We start from the raw sequence: 14,785 nt of genomic DNA, 5'->3' as shown, positions 1-14,785 counted from the left end.
CTGATTTACTTAACAATCAAATTTTCAGAGAGATAAATGTTCTTAATTACAAAAACTTTTAGGCAAATTTGGTGTAGTGGTAGAGTAAAAATCTGAAAACCATGAATTCTAGTACGGCCTTATGCATGAAAGCCAGCTCGGTGCCTTTAAGGCCAGTCACACAGCCCAACCCGTTTCATAAAATTGTTGTGGCTGGGAAAATAGAAGGCAACAGCATGATATTTTTTGTCTTGAGTTGTACAAAATAAAGTCAGGATGTAAATAAATCCCAAAACCAGGCTGGATAAAAATCAATGATTTTTTTAAAAAAATCAAAAAAATCAGATTTTTTTTATTTAAATCGGATTTTTTTATTTAAATCGGATTTTTTTGATTTTTATCGAATTTATTTTAATAAAAAACTTGGGGTAAAACTCTATCGTAAAATAGTTTTCTATTTAAGATACATAAATAATTTAGTTTATTCAGCATGAAATGGAGCTTAGTTATGTAGCATGAGGCTGTATATTCTGCAACACTGGGACTATCGGTGAGTCAACAGTGGGTCAAAAGAGTAGCAGAGATGACAGTTGCTCTTTAAAACTTATGATTTAAATCGAGTTGATTTAAATCAAGCCTTTTTACTAGTGATTTAAATCACAATTTAAATCAACTCGATTTAAATCAAATCCACCCTGCCCAAAACAATTGGAGCACCACTTGAACACCATCGGAATTGACAAGTTCACCATCAGTCAATTGCAAAAGGCAGCTTTATTTGGAAGAGCTCACATGCTGCGATGATATCTGTAACTCCATCAATCATCCACACCTGTCTATTCCGGGTTTTGGGGAAGGACTCGATAGGCAAACAAAAATGCCAAATCCAGTCTGAATATCTGGCTAACTGTGTGATGAACTGTAATAATAATGATGACTTTTCAATACATAAAATCAAAATCCTGATTTTCCTAAGAAATATATCGCAGCCACTGCCAATCTAATGCCAATGTTTTAACAGAGACTTCCTACTAACGAGTGTATAACTTGCATTATGTGCAAGTTATACAGCAATCTAACAGATGTTATACGTTTCCTGCTTCTGCTTTGTCACATTGCTTTGTTCACTGTCAGAAGTGCAAGATTCAGAAACAGTGTAGATATTACTCTTGCCTTCCAAAGACCATACGCAGGTAGTCCTCGACCTACGGCTACAACTGAGCCCTTCTGTTGCTAAGTGAGACATTTGTTGAGTGAGTTTTGCCCCATTTTATGACCTTTCCTGCCACTGTTGTTAAGTGAATCCCTGCAGACATTAAGTTAGGGACACGGTTATTAAGTGAATCTGGCTTCCCCACTGACTTTGCTTGACAGAAGGTCGCAAAAGGTGATCACATGACCCCGGGACAATGCAACCGTCACAAATGTGAGTCAGTTGCCAAGCATCTGAATTTTGATCGTGTGACCATGGAAATGCTGCAACGGTCCTAAGTGTGAAAAATGGTCGTTAAGTCATTTTTTTCCCAGTGCCGTTGTAACTTTGAAAGCGCACTAAATAAACTGTTGAAAGTCGAGCACTACCTGTAGTAGGTTTCCCTGGGGTTTTCAATCAATCCAAAAGAGAAAGGAGACAGTTAACCATGAGAAAGTGTGGCTAGACACTTCGTTTTTAAATAGCAATCTGTGTTTCTTGTAAAGTAAAATGTGGCTAGACCAAATGAAGGACTTGATCTGAGTTTGGATTGACCCAGACAAATCTCAGTCTCTGCAATGCCGTCACGAGCAAATATTTATCCTTAAGGATGCATGTCATGTCTTCATTTCTGATGTTGATGCACAGCAACATTACATGTTATAAAACAGCTATTTTATGTCCCCTGACATTAGGCTCATTAAAACTACCACTTCCTCACATTGTATTGATGCAGCAAGTGCCAACGTCCTTGACTGATTAAGCAACCTTTAGCAACTTTCTCCTCTGTCAACATTTACCACATTTCAAAGAGAAGAATCCTGGAAACAATACTGTGTTAATCAACGCTATCAAGTTCATTCAGAGATTAAAAATGCATTATATTTTGTTAGTGACATAAAGCTTTAGAGAAGAAAGTGTACTTCGGCATTTGCATAATTTTATGGCCCTAACAGCAAAAAGTGAGATTATTTCCTTTATATTGTCTAGACATCAGCTGATTTAAGCAATCCTGGGAGCTTTCTCTCGCATCATAACTTCCTCTTAAATCTGAAAAGCAGGAAGCAAAGTAATCAATGGCTTTTAAAGCTATCAATATTCTAGAATTCAAACTCTGCTTAAGTGCCAACAAGTGACAAAAATGAGGGGGGGGGGGGAGAGATGATTTTTAAAAGAATGAGAGAAAAGAAAGAAAAATACCCAATAAGCCTGCAAAAGTTTTCCTCTTTTATTGCAAAAGGAAAATGTCCAATGGGCTTATAAAGCTATTTGGCAGTTCGAGTCTCACCAGGCTCAAGGTTGACTCAGCCTTCCATCCTTCCAAGATCAGGAAAATGAGGACCCAGATTGTTGGGGACAAGATGCTGACTTTGTAAACTACTTAGAGAAGGGCTGTAAAGCACTGTGAGCAGTATATAAGTCTAAGTGCTATTTATCTAAAGTATATACAGGTAATTCTTGACTTACAACAGTTCATTTAATGACTGTTCGAAGTTAAAAACAGCACTGAAAAAAGTGACTTATGACCATTTTTTCACATGACTGTTGTAGCCTCCCCATGGTGATGTGATTTACATTCAGACGCTTGACAGCTGACTCATATTTATGACGGTTGCAATGTCCCTAGGTCAGTGATGGCTAACCTTTTTGCCGTCGTGTGCCAAAGGTGGGGGTAGTGCAGGGGGGTCGCGCACATGCGTGCCCCCACACAGAATTCAATGTGTCCCGCCCCCCGTGCATGCACGTGCGACACTCCCCGTGTTCTCTCCACTTTTGGCACGCGATGGTATGGTGGGCCCTGTAGGCCTGTTTTTTTGCCCTCCCTAGGCTCCAGAGCCTTCTAGGAGCCTGGGGAGGGCAAAAATGGCCTCCCCCAGAAGCCCTCCGGAGGCCGGAAATGGCCCGTTTCCTGACTTCCGATGGGCTCAGAAGGCTTGAAAATCAGCTGGTCAGTGCACACATGCGCGCTGGAGCTGAGCTAGGGCAACACACGCTTGCCCACAGATATGGCTCGATGTGCCACCTCTGACACGCATGCCATAGGTTCACCATCACGGCCCTAGGTCTTGTGACCATCTTGCAACCTTCTGACAAGCAAAGTCAATGTGGGAATCCACATTCAGTTAACAACCGTGTTACTAAACTTAACAACCGGAGTGATTCACTTAACAAAAAAATCGTAAAATGGAACAAAACTCACTTAACAAATTTCTCACTTAGCAACATACATTCTGGGCTCAATTGTGGTCATAAATCAAGGATTACCTGTATTAACAAAAAACCCTGACTTTACCTTCACTTATACTTTCAAACATCATTTACATTTGCTTTGCTACATGAATGTTGCATGTTTCCTCCAGGATATATCTTATAGTATATAAGATCACTTCATTTTTACCCCACCATACAACACTGACTGAGATGTCATGAAACAAGCCTACAAGAAAAACAGGCAAACTCAGAGAGCACCAAGGCCCCCTCATTTCAACCCTGAGCTCCATATACTCTCAGTTATTTGTACTGACTGAGACATAATGGCTGAGCAAGCTCATCTATTGAGTTTCACGGCAGAATGTGAACTTTAGTTGCTCCACTCCCAACTCAACATTAGCAGGTAATTCATAGGTTCAGTTTCATTGCTCTGCCTAAACATAGTTCAAACATTTCATTCACCTTGAACAAGTCCGATTTTTGACAATGTTGGCCCATTGCTCAGCAACAGTGAGCCTGCACTTGCTAAGATAAGATTCACCCATCCTTTTCTTTTTTTCTTCCAGTAAAAGTAACAGAACTAGGTAGAAACTAATGGAAGGGAGAAAAGAAAAACCTCCTGCTATGTCTGAATCCAGATCCTAGCCTATTGTTCTTCTAACAAATTGGACTAAACCAGCTTCAAACTCAATTCAACTCAATTCATTGCAGTGAAAGACTACTTACTACAGCTTCAAACTCAAATTCAAGCCAAATGATACATTTCGTAAGTATGTTTTCTCATGAGTAAGCCAGAAACTCTTCAATGTTGGTTTATTACAGGTAATCCCTGGGTTACAAGCATTTCCTTAGCGAACATTTGAAGTTACACGATAAACGCCCCCCTAGCCCCGAAACTACAAATCTTGCAGCACCATGGCAGTTGTTTGCCCTTACGAACAACTGCAGAGGCTCGAATGTTCATTCGTCTTGAACAATTCTGGCCAAAATGAAGCTTCTGAGGGGTGGATCCGCACCTCCGATGCTCTATTCGGGCCTCCAGAGGCCTCGCCTGGCACGTTGCAGGCTGAATTGGAGCTTCTGAGGGGTGGATCCACCCCTCAGAAGTCCCGTTCGGGCCTCATGCTCCCCACAATTGTTTCCCCCCCACAACCTGCCGCGCTGGGTCACTTACCTTGTGAAGATCTAGAAAGGAGTCTCTTTTCCAGCCTCTCAGCCGCGTGCGCCCCTCTGCAAGTCTGTTCCGGCCTCTGCAGACCTCGCCTGGCAAATTGCCAGCCAAAATGAAGCTTCTGAGGGGCAGATCCGCCCCTCCATTCAGCCCTCCCTCAGCCCGTTGCAGGCAGAATTGGAGCTTCCGGGGAACAGATCTGCCCCTCCGTTCGCCCTCCCCCGGGCCATTGCAGGCCGAGATGGAGCTTCCACGGGATGAATCCAGCCTCTGGAAGCTCCATTTCAGCCTGCAACGGGCCGGGGAAGGCCTGCAGAGGGGCGCACGCAGATGAGAGGCTGGAGAGGAGACTGCTTGCTAGATCTTCACAAGGTAAGTGACCCGGCACGGCAGGTTGGGCGGGGGAAGATACTTTGGGGAGCATGAGGTATTTCAGTGAGTTGGGGAGGCCTTGGGTGGTCTTAAGACAGATGGCCTGTTCCATCAGTAGCCCCCCCCCCCCATGGCCTTCCCCACCCTGAAATACCTCATGTGCACTTAACGACCCTCGCATTCGATTAGCGAATGTGTGGGCAAAAGGAGGGAGTGATCCTGTTCAAGGTACGAGATTCACTCCCTCGAATCCTTGGGTTATGAATGGAATGGGCAGGCTCCATTCCATTCGTAACTCGAGGACAACCGGTAGTATTTTCTACTAAATATGGAGGAGCATTCAAAAATGGTATTCTTCCAGCTACTATATTAGATGGTATAATACATTCAACCCTTTCAAAATTCTATCCCATAATTCTCACCTCATTTTGCTACAGGGGAAGACAGTCTTATTCTTGAATGTCCAGCTTTCATCCACAACACCACAAAACTGAAATGGAAGTTGCTCTATCTGACAGAGGTTGCATAATCAAACTCCTGCAGGAAACATTTCCAAAGTTTGATAAGATGGGCTTTGAAAAGCTCTCACTTTATTAGAATAAGAACATATTTATACACTGTTATAAAAAGCATTTAACCAAATAGAAAACTACAAAAATCCTACCAAAAAAACCAAACTAGGCTTAGATACCTTCCTAAATGAGGATTGTGTCATCAGAAAATTATGCTTCCAAAGATATACAGGTAGAACTGAATACATTTCATGGGGCAAGCAAAGTATGAAGTGAACTTTAAAAAGTACTGTTTTCTTTTTCTTTTTAGCATTTCACAACCACAGTGATGACTGGTCTAAATACAGGTAGTCCTCGGCTGACAACAGTTCATTTAGTGACCCTTCAAAGTTACAACAGCACTGAAAAATGTGACTTATGACCGTTTTTCCCAGTGACAACGTTTCAAGCATCCTCATGATCATGTGATCAAAATTGAGATGCTTGGTAACTGGTACATACTTATGACCATTGCTGTGCCTCAGGGTCATGAGATCCTCTTTTATGTCCTTCTGTCAAGCAAATCTGGGGAAGCCAGATTCACATAACAATCGGGTTACTAACTTATCAACTGCAGAGATTCACTTAACAACTGAGGCAAGAAAGGTTGTAAAATGGGGCAAAATTCACTTAACAAATGTCCCACTTAACAACAGAAATCTTGGGCTCAATTGTGGTCGTAAATCGAGGACTACCTGTATTGGGACAATTCTTGGATGCAGCACAGTTTAGAACTGGAGTGAGAAACCATGGTGCCCTTAGCTGGTTCAAATTACAACTCCCAGAATCTGTGCGCTTGGTCATGATGCTGGGGATAAGAAGGGTTATTGAAACATTTGGAATCCACTAGACCAGGGGTGGGCAAATGTGGCTCTTTGACAACCTGTGGACTTCAACTCCCAGAATTCCTGAGACAGCGAAGCTTCGCTGTCTCAGGAATTCTGGGAGTTGAAGTCCACAGGTTGTCAAAGAGCCACATTTGCCCACCCCTGCACTAGACTGACCCTCCTCTTAGTTAGAGGGTGCCCTTTTAGGAAGCTCCTTCCAATTGGCTCTCCTGATCCAAAACATCCTTTGAAAAGCCAGGAATTAGAATGGTTAATTCAGTTCTTAAGACCTGAGGAGAAGCCAATTACCCTCGACACAGCATAATGGTTTACTTTTTTTGCTAAAAAATGAACCCAGACTCTGATGTAATGTTTGAATCAAGAAGTGCTTAGTCACAAAGCACAGAATAAATAGAATTTTGTGGTAGAGAATGTAGAAGAACCTTTATATCAATCTTCTGAAGGCAGGAGTAATATGATGAATACAAATAGTTTCACACTTAAGATGCTTGCTCCAAATCAAACTGACAGAAGCGTGTGTACACATATACACATACATATACACACCAGGGTGGATAAAAATCAATGATTTTTTTAAAAAAAATAAAAAAAATCAGATTTTTTTTTATTTAAATCGGATTTTTTTTATTTAAATTGGATTTTTTTGATTTTTATCAAATTTATTTTAATAAAAAACTTTTGGGGTAAAAATCTATCGTAAGATAGTTTTCTATTTAAGATACATAAATAATTTAGTTTATTCAGCATGAAATGGAGCTTAGTTATGTAGCATGAGGCTGTATATTCTGCAACACTGGGACTATCGGTGAGTCAACAGTGGGTCAAAGGAGTAGCAGAGATGATAGCTGCTCTTTAAAAATTATGATTTAAATCAAGTTGATTTAAATCAAGCCTTTTTACTAGTGATTTAAATCATGATTTAAATTGTTTTTAAATCAACTCGATTTAAATCAAATCCACCCTGATACACACACACACTTTTATGTCAGTTTGATTTGGAGCAAGCATCTTAAGCGTGAAACTATTTGTATTCATTATATTACTCCTGCCTTCAGAAGATCGATATAAAGGATCTTCTGCATTTTCTACCACGAAATTCTATTTATTCTGTGCTTTGTGACTAAATATTATATATAATATTTCATTTCTTACTATTAAGGAATGTATGTGCCTACTCAAGCACTTGACAACTTCACAAAATAAAAAGGAACCTATTTCTTAAAAATACTCCATGAAAGTAGGTGCTACTGCCATCTTGTGGCTAGTTACATTACAATCTTTGGAGGGTTCCAAATTCAAGGATAGTATTCCGTATTTGCACATTAAAATTCATCTTGGGTAGGAGACCACCAAGACAATCAAGTGCTGAAGGATAGATTGGAAAATTTAAAAATAAAAAAAATCCCAGAAAAAGCCAATGGAAAACCATTCCTATTTTGTTGACAAAGAAATTACACAGACATATATAATTATCAGATCAAGACAAATTTAAGAGACTATTTACCTTTTTATTTTATATTAGGCCCACCAAATAAATACACTTACACAGAGATTAGATTTGAACAGTCCATTTTTGATAGAAGGCCATTTAATTTAAATCCTAGGAGATGCTTCCAATGTATATATTTAATATTAATGTATGGAGTATTAAGTGGATCACGAACAGGCAATTATTAGAGAAGTTGTGACTCACTGTGGCTCTTTTCAGGTAGAAGGAAAGTCAAATGTGTCTCATGTAGTATGTAAAACGATGTTGACTTTTATTTTTCATATGGTAACTAAACCTGTTCAGTTAATTATGTTTTCATCTATTTGTTTAAATATAACCGGTATAGCAAATCAGAACATAAGTTTATAAAGCCACTGATTATACTAGAAGAAAGGACCATCTATAGCAAGGGTGTCAAACTGGTGGCCCATGGGCCGGATGCATCACATGCAGGCCACGCCCACCCCAGCTCCGCGAAGGGGGAAAATGTCACGTGATGGCAAAGTGACGCCACGAGTTTGACACCTGTGATATATAGTATGGGTGTTCAAAACTTTTTGCTTGCCTGGACAACATTGAGTGAACAGAAATTACTAACTTGAGCTGCATATAAATTATATACCATATTTTTCACACTATAAGACATACTTTTTCCTCCCCAAAAGTGGGTGGAAATGTCTGTGTGTCTTATAGAGCAAATATTGAGTCGGGGGGGAGGGTGTTAGTCCCCCGCTGCCGGGGAATGCTGGAGCCTTCGCTGCCAAGCAGCTGATTGGCGGCTGGATCGGCCTCCTAGAATTCTGCCGAACAGCTGTTCTAGGCAGCAGGGATTCCCGCTGCCTATCGCCACCAATCCCTGCTGCCATTCACTGATTGCCGCCTCTGCCGATCGCCACTGTCAATCGTCGCCGATACCTGCTGCCAAATGACAATTGCTGCTGCCGAATTGCAATCGGCAGCAAATGGCGGCGGCGGCGGCGATCAGTGATTCCTGCCTAGAACAGCTGATCAGCAGCATTCCAGGAGGCTGATCGAACCGCCAATCAGCTGCTCGGCAGCAAAGATTCCAATGTTTCCCGGCAATGGCAGCAGCGCAAGCACGCTAGCCAGATGATTACCAGATGGATGCTGGGAGGCAGAGGCAGATATTTTTTTTCTTGTTTTCCTCCTCTAAAGCTAATGTGCATCTTATAGTCCGGAGCGTCTTATAGTGCGAAAAATATGGTAATAAATCTATACAAACCATGTTAAACTTTTACAAATGTGGTGCCTCATTACTAGCTGTCTAGGGCCACATGCAGGTTGGATACACCTATTTAGAGTCCTTAATAGGTAGTGAAACAAATTCCAGCACTTGAACAAGGCCAGTGGTGTGTGGCAAGCCAGTAGTAAAGAAACAATATCTGGAATATCTGAGCTTTTCCAGTTCTATAACAGGCCATCATTAAAAGGATACATCAATACAGGTAGTCTGCGACTTACAACAGTTCATTTAGTGACCATTCAAAGTTACAATGGCATTGAAAAAAGGGACTTGCAACCACTGCGACATCCCCATGGTCACTTGATCCAAGTTTGGCAACTGGTTCATATTTATGATATTTGCAGTATCCTGGGATCATGTGATCAGCTTTTGTGACCTTCTGACAAGCAAAGTCAGTGGAGAATCAAGTGTCAACTCTGAAGCGAACCTGGCTGAAGCCATTTTATGCTGCCTCATAATTGCCATGAAGCCAGAAAGGGGGAAGGGAAGGGGGAAGTAGATAGCCAGGGTCCAGTCAAAACAAAATGCTTTCTTGTGGGAACTAAGGTCATTGAAACAGGTGGCCAATCAAAGTGGAGAAGAGCCTGTCTTCCATCATCAGAGAGCCAAGGTGGCGCAGTGGGTAGAGTGCAGGACTGCAGGCTACTTTAGCTGACTGCTAGCTGCAGTTCAGCAGTTCAAATCTCACCGGCTCAAGGTTGACTCAGCCTTCCATCCTTCCGAGGTCAGTAAAATGAGGACCCAGATTGTTGGGGGCAATAGGCTGACTCTGTAAACAGCTTAGAGAGGGCTCTAAAAGCACTGTGAAGCGGTATATAAGTCTAAGTGCTATTGCTATCATTGGACAATGTGACTGGTGACACTTGGGAGGGGGGAGTTTGATTCTTTTAATTATCCAATAAGATATCGTTTGAGGAATCTACCTGCCTCGGAGTTATGCTTTCAATGGGTGCATTGCTTGGAACACTGACATCCAGATTCACTTAACAACCTTGTTACTACCTTAACAAATGCAAGGATTCACTTAACAACGGTGGCAAGAAAAGTCATAAAATGAGGAAAATTCATTTCACAAATGTGCCACTTAGCAACATAAATTTTGGGCTCAATTGTTGTTGTAACTCGAGGACTACCTGTATAAGCAATATTGATTTCTAATGTTATATGCAGCATTTAAATGCCACAATCTTTTGCAAAGCTACATGAGACCATATAATATGACCCAGGAATCCAATGTGCCATAATTATTTATTTGGCAGAAAAATCAGGGACGGGAGTTTAGCTTAATACTAGTTGCTATTGATTGGTTAGTAATCAAAATTTTATTAAAAAGTTACAGATAATTTCCAAAAGTTCTCAGAACTGGAACCTACCACTCAGAATCTACCAATACCATAATTTTGTTTTACAATAAAAGCTCTCATTACCATGTCTTAAAAATCCTTGGAAAGGTGCAGAAGTCATTGGGGTCCAGAATATTTTCCTTTGTTATACAGTTACAATGGACTATTGATTGATTGATTGTATTGCTATGCTGTTATGTTTGTAAAACACCAAAGCTAGGGAGAAGGACAAATCATAAAGTAATGTACAATGCAAAGGAGGAGAATATGGATTTTTTTTTTCTCTGCTAGAACACTAGATATCACCCAAGGAATTTAAGAAGCGTAAAATTTAGAACAGACAGAACGAAAGGTTTCTTCCTACAGAGCATAGTTGAAGAACAGAATTGCGGAAACCAAATGGCCACCTGATATATGTCACAGGTAACTCCCTATCTGGAATCTCACAGAAAGCGTTAGACCTGCCCCCAACTAGTTCTTGACAAACTAGAACCACAGTCAATTACTGCCGACAATTTAGGACTGGAAAAGCCAGGACTATAGTCAACTTATTTCCCCTTTTACTTTTAGAGCTGTGAATCAATCTACTTTTATTCTGACTTGATCACCAATTATATTTAGTAGCATAACCTGGTACAAAATATGGCTAATATTCAGATTTGGTGAAGACATCATGCTCACCAAAGTTACTACTGAAACTGCGTAGTGTTAGTAATGGAGAAAGAAGAAAAGAGATGAATGTTTCCTAACTATGGTTAGGTGATTAGAAGAGTAAAGCTATACTTAGGGTTAGAAAGTTGACACTTCAAAACCCATATGAGATACTCCATAGAAGACATTGACTAACTTCACACTTGCACTAAACGGTAACAGAATTTCTCTTGTTTTGAGTAAGTTGTATGGATCCTGAACCCTATTACAGTGATATATAAACCGTGTTTTATAGTGAAACTATTATATATGAATCCAACCACTGTAGATTATTTAATCAATACTTAGATCTTTACAACATCAATATAACATTAATATCCACACTGTTTTAAATAAAACAAAGGGTAACATGAGCAACTATCTAATATGCAACAGGACATACACATCTAGACAGAAAAAGTCCATACCTTCCATTTTCGGCTAAAATTGCACCTTCGTCCTTCAGATGTTTACTTTGGGCTCCACAGTCTTCCAAAAGAAGCCCCTTTTTCCTTTTGGCCTCATGAAGCCAATCAACTTCACTATTATCAACCAGGACCTGCTCATCAGCAGCTTGAGCTTCAAATTGCTGGGATGTTACCTTAGATACCTTCTCACCAATCTTTCTCTTCCATACAAAGGAAGCCATTCCAGAAAACTGAGAAGAATGCACATTTAATTATTAGTATAATTTTCATCTATACGTAAATACATCTATTATCACATCAATTTACATAGGTAATCGATATAATGTAAGCAATCTAGCTTAAGTAACAAATCCATTTGCTCAAAAAAGCCTTAATTTCTGCTAACAAAATCAGCTTACAATTTATCATTTTGCTATCTACAGGTGTTCAAATGAATTAAAAGCAACATCACAGATGCTGGCTGGGGAATTCTAGGAGTTGGGAGTCCCTAGATCTTAAAGTTCCAGAAGTTGGCTTAAATCATAAAATGCTAGCCTTTAAATTCATATTATTATTTTCAAAGTACCTTTCAGCCAAAGACAAAGCTTAGGCGTACAGTAGCAGCCAAAATTGTGGAAACCTTTTGGGAAAAGTGTATTTTTGAGGTTTGATGGCTAATAACACCACTTTTTTTTTTGGAGTTTCAAGATAATCATATTCCACTGCTGGAATGGCCTGGGAATATTGAAAATTGAAAATCTATGGAGCCGACTAAAGAAACTTGTTAGTCAGAAGTGACCCAGCAATAAAACCCAGTTAATAGAAGCAATCATTCAATCTTGGTTTCACATTGTAACAACTGCAGAACTAAAAGACTTAGTTCACTCCATGGAAAGACACTGTAAGGCCGTAATTTATGCTAAAGGTTACCCAACTAAGTATTAACTGATGTGATAATTTTTGTATATCTCATTTTTTCTATGGTGATAATTTTTGTATATCTCGTTTTTTCTACGTGTTTCACTTTTCTTCTTTATACTGCAACTGCTGTTCTAATAGCAAATCCTTCATAAAAGTTATTGCATTACATTCTTGATTAAATTATCTTTCTATTGATATATAATTATATGGTACTACTCAAAAAAAAAAGTGGTGTTATTAGCTAGTTTTACAAAAATACACTTTTCCCAAAAAGTTTCCACAATTTTGGCCACTACTGTATGTCAGCTGCTTATTTATACCCAAGAGGATTCAGTCAGTCAAGGCTCAAGGGCCAATTTCAGCATTCCCACCCTTTGGGTTTCCTAAATTTCCAAACACCTGAAGAACTATTAATCTGAAATAATATCTTCCAGTACAGGTTTGACAAGAGGCAGAAACTCTGCCATTGCTGGAACCATGATAGGCATTTTGCCATTCTTGAACTATAAGTCCGAGAAGGTCTCTAGGTGGGACTTAAGGGAGTTATAGTTCCTAAAGCAGAGGTCTTCAAACTTGGCAGCTTTAAGACTTGTGGACTTCAACTCCCAGAATTCTCCAGGCAGCTATGCTGGCTGGAGAATTCTGGGAGTTGAAGTCCACAAGTCTTAATGCTGCCAAGTTTGAAGACCTCCGTCCTAAAGTCTTGGGAATACAAAGCAGCCATCAAGGGCTAGGGGCTGTTTTTCAAATACCCCAATCCACCTTTTACATAACGAAAATGCAAAAAGGTTTTTTATTTGAAAAACGTAGGAGAGAAAAGGACAGAATCCAGTGGAAAGAAGGGTAGCATAATTACCTGGAAGCTCCCGTCTCCAGGGGTGTCTTCCTAACCCCGTCGTTTGTAGGATAAGCACCAACCGGAAGTGGAAAACCGGAAATAGCGGCGCTCTGCGCAATATGACATACTCTATGCTCAATTTCCGGTTTGTTTGTTTTGTTTTTCTTCTTTTTTTTTTTAAAGTCTGCTCTAGCATCCAGGGAGAAAAGGAGCCGGGATTGGGGAGTACCATTAAAGGAAAAATACGTTCTGTGTACCGGCCATTCGTTATGTTTATAAAATGAACAGTAGAGGAACTTCAGAGTTCCACGGCGAGCCGTGTCCTGGGATTGCACCGCAGAGCCTACTGGGTATTGTAGTGTTGTTATGTGATCACGTGACCGGCACGGATTGCTACTATTGGCTAGCATCAGAACTTTAACCGGCCCACTTGCTGCGTAGCACGTGTTGTGATTCCTTTGCAGACTTGGGGAACGACGGGTCCCTTTATAACTTGTGGACTTCAATTCCCAGAATTCAATTCCCTTTGGCAATGGTGGCTCAGCAATTCTGGGAGTTGAAGTCCACAAGTCATAAAAGGGCCATCATTCCCTACCATCATTGCCTTTACTGGGTTAATATCCTCTCCACACAATCTTCATTCAGGTTGGAAGAGACAATGTGAAATGCAAATAGCCCCTTGGCCAATCCACATTCTTCCTCTATTTTTCGTTATCTCAGACAGTGACGCCGCCGTCCTGATTATGTGCAAGTTAAACAAATGGTGAATTCTTCTGGCTTTGCTGCCCTCCCTCTTCATGTCACTTGCGGGTGGGGGAAGCGTATCTGTCAAAGGGTTGTAGCAATTCCTCAAACATGGACCTTGAAATTCAGAGGTGAATAGCTTGTTTATACTTTAGTAAGCTATAAACACCTGAACGTCTAAAGAATAGTAAAAAATAAAGTCTTTAAAGGTGTGTCCAACCTTGGCAACTTTTAAGACTTGTGGGCTTCAGCTCCCATAATAATGGGAGTTAAAGTCCACAGATCTTAAAATTACCAAGGTTGTACACCCGTCTTAAAACAAGCTTGATTCCAGGTAATTTCATGGTAAATTTGGGTAATTTTCTTGACAGCAGTAAGGAGATTGTTTTTGTCTTCCTCTAGTATGTTGGATTTTTTAAAACTATCAATCAAAACCATAGTTGTAGGATTTGGGGATGATCTCCCATCCAATAATTAAATCCTACCCTGGATCAGCCAATACAGATCACCACCCCCAAAAAACAACCCAAATGTTGAAACTATTATTTGAGTTGTTTTCCCTCTCATCATTTCTCACCAGATCAGAACTGTGGTGGCAACATAGTTTTGTAGACATCCACTTTGGAGGAGGATACAGTAGATCAGTATACTCCATATAAAAAGAAGCTGGGTTCATACTTAAGTTATGGTTTGTTTTAATAATTTTGCTGACTTAAACCATATCAGGCTATATTCATGACTTCAGCTTCTCTGTCTACAGAGAAC

At 40.2% G+C, this 14,785-nt stretch overlaps 1 protein-coding gene across 1 annotated transcript in view; it reads right to left on the bottom strand.

Annotated features, from left to right (window-relative positions):
- The window catches only part of TTC33 (tetratricopeptide repeat domain 33), a 39,403-nt gene extending 26,052 nt beyond the window's left edge, over positions 1 to 13,351 (bottom strand). Inside the window, exons 1-2 of the mRNA XM_070935923.1 lie at positions 13,295 to 13,351; positions 11,539 to 11,768 (exon numbers count right to left, since the gene is read on the bottom strand). Coding sequence (XP_070792024.1) covers positions 11,539 to 11,759 — 221 coding nt within the window. The 5' untranslated portion in view covers positions 11,760 to 11,768; positions 13,295 to 13,351. The remainder of the gene's footprint in view (positions 1 to 11,538; positions 11,769 to 13,294) is intronic.
- Positions 13,352 to 14,785: the final 1,434 nt, after the last annotated feature.

The sequence above is a fragment of the Pituophis catenifer genome, unplaced genomic scaffold (genome assembly GCF_029215685.1).
Source record: "Pituophis catenifer annectens isolate HBS135680 unplaced genomic scaffold, rPitCat1.0.hap2 SCAF_2, whole genome shotgun sequence".
Taxonomy (NCBI): Eukaryota; Metazoa; Chordata; class Lepidosauria; order Squamata; family Colubridae; genus Pituophis; species Pituophis catenifer.
Note: the sequence above shows the minus strand (reverse complement) of the source record. Positions and strands in the feature narration are given on the sequence as shown.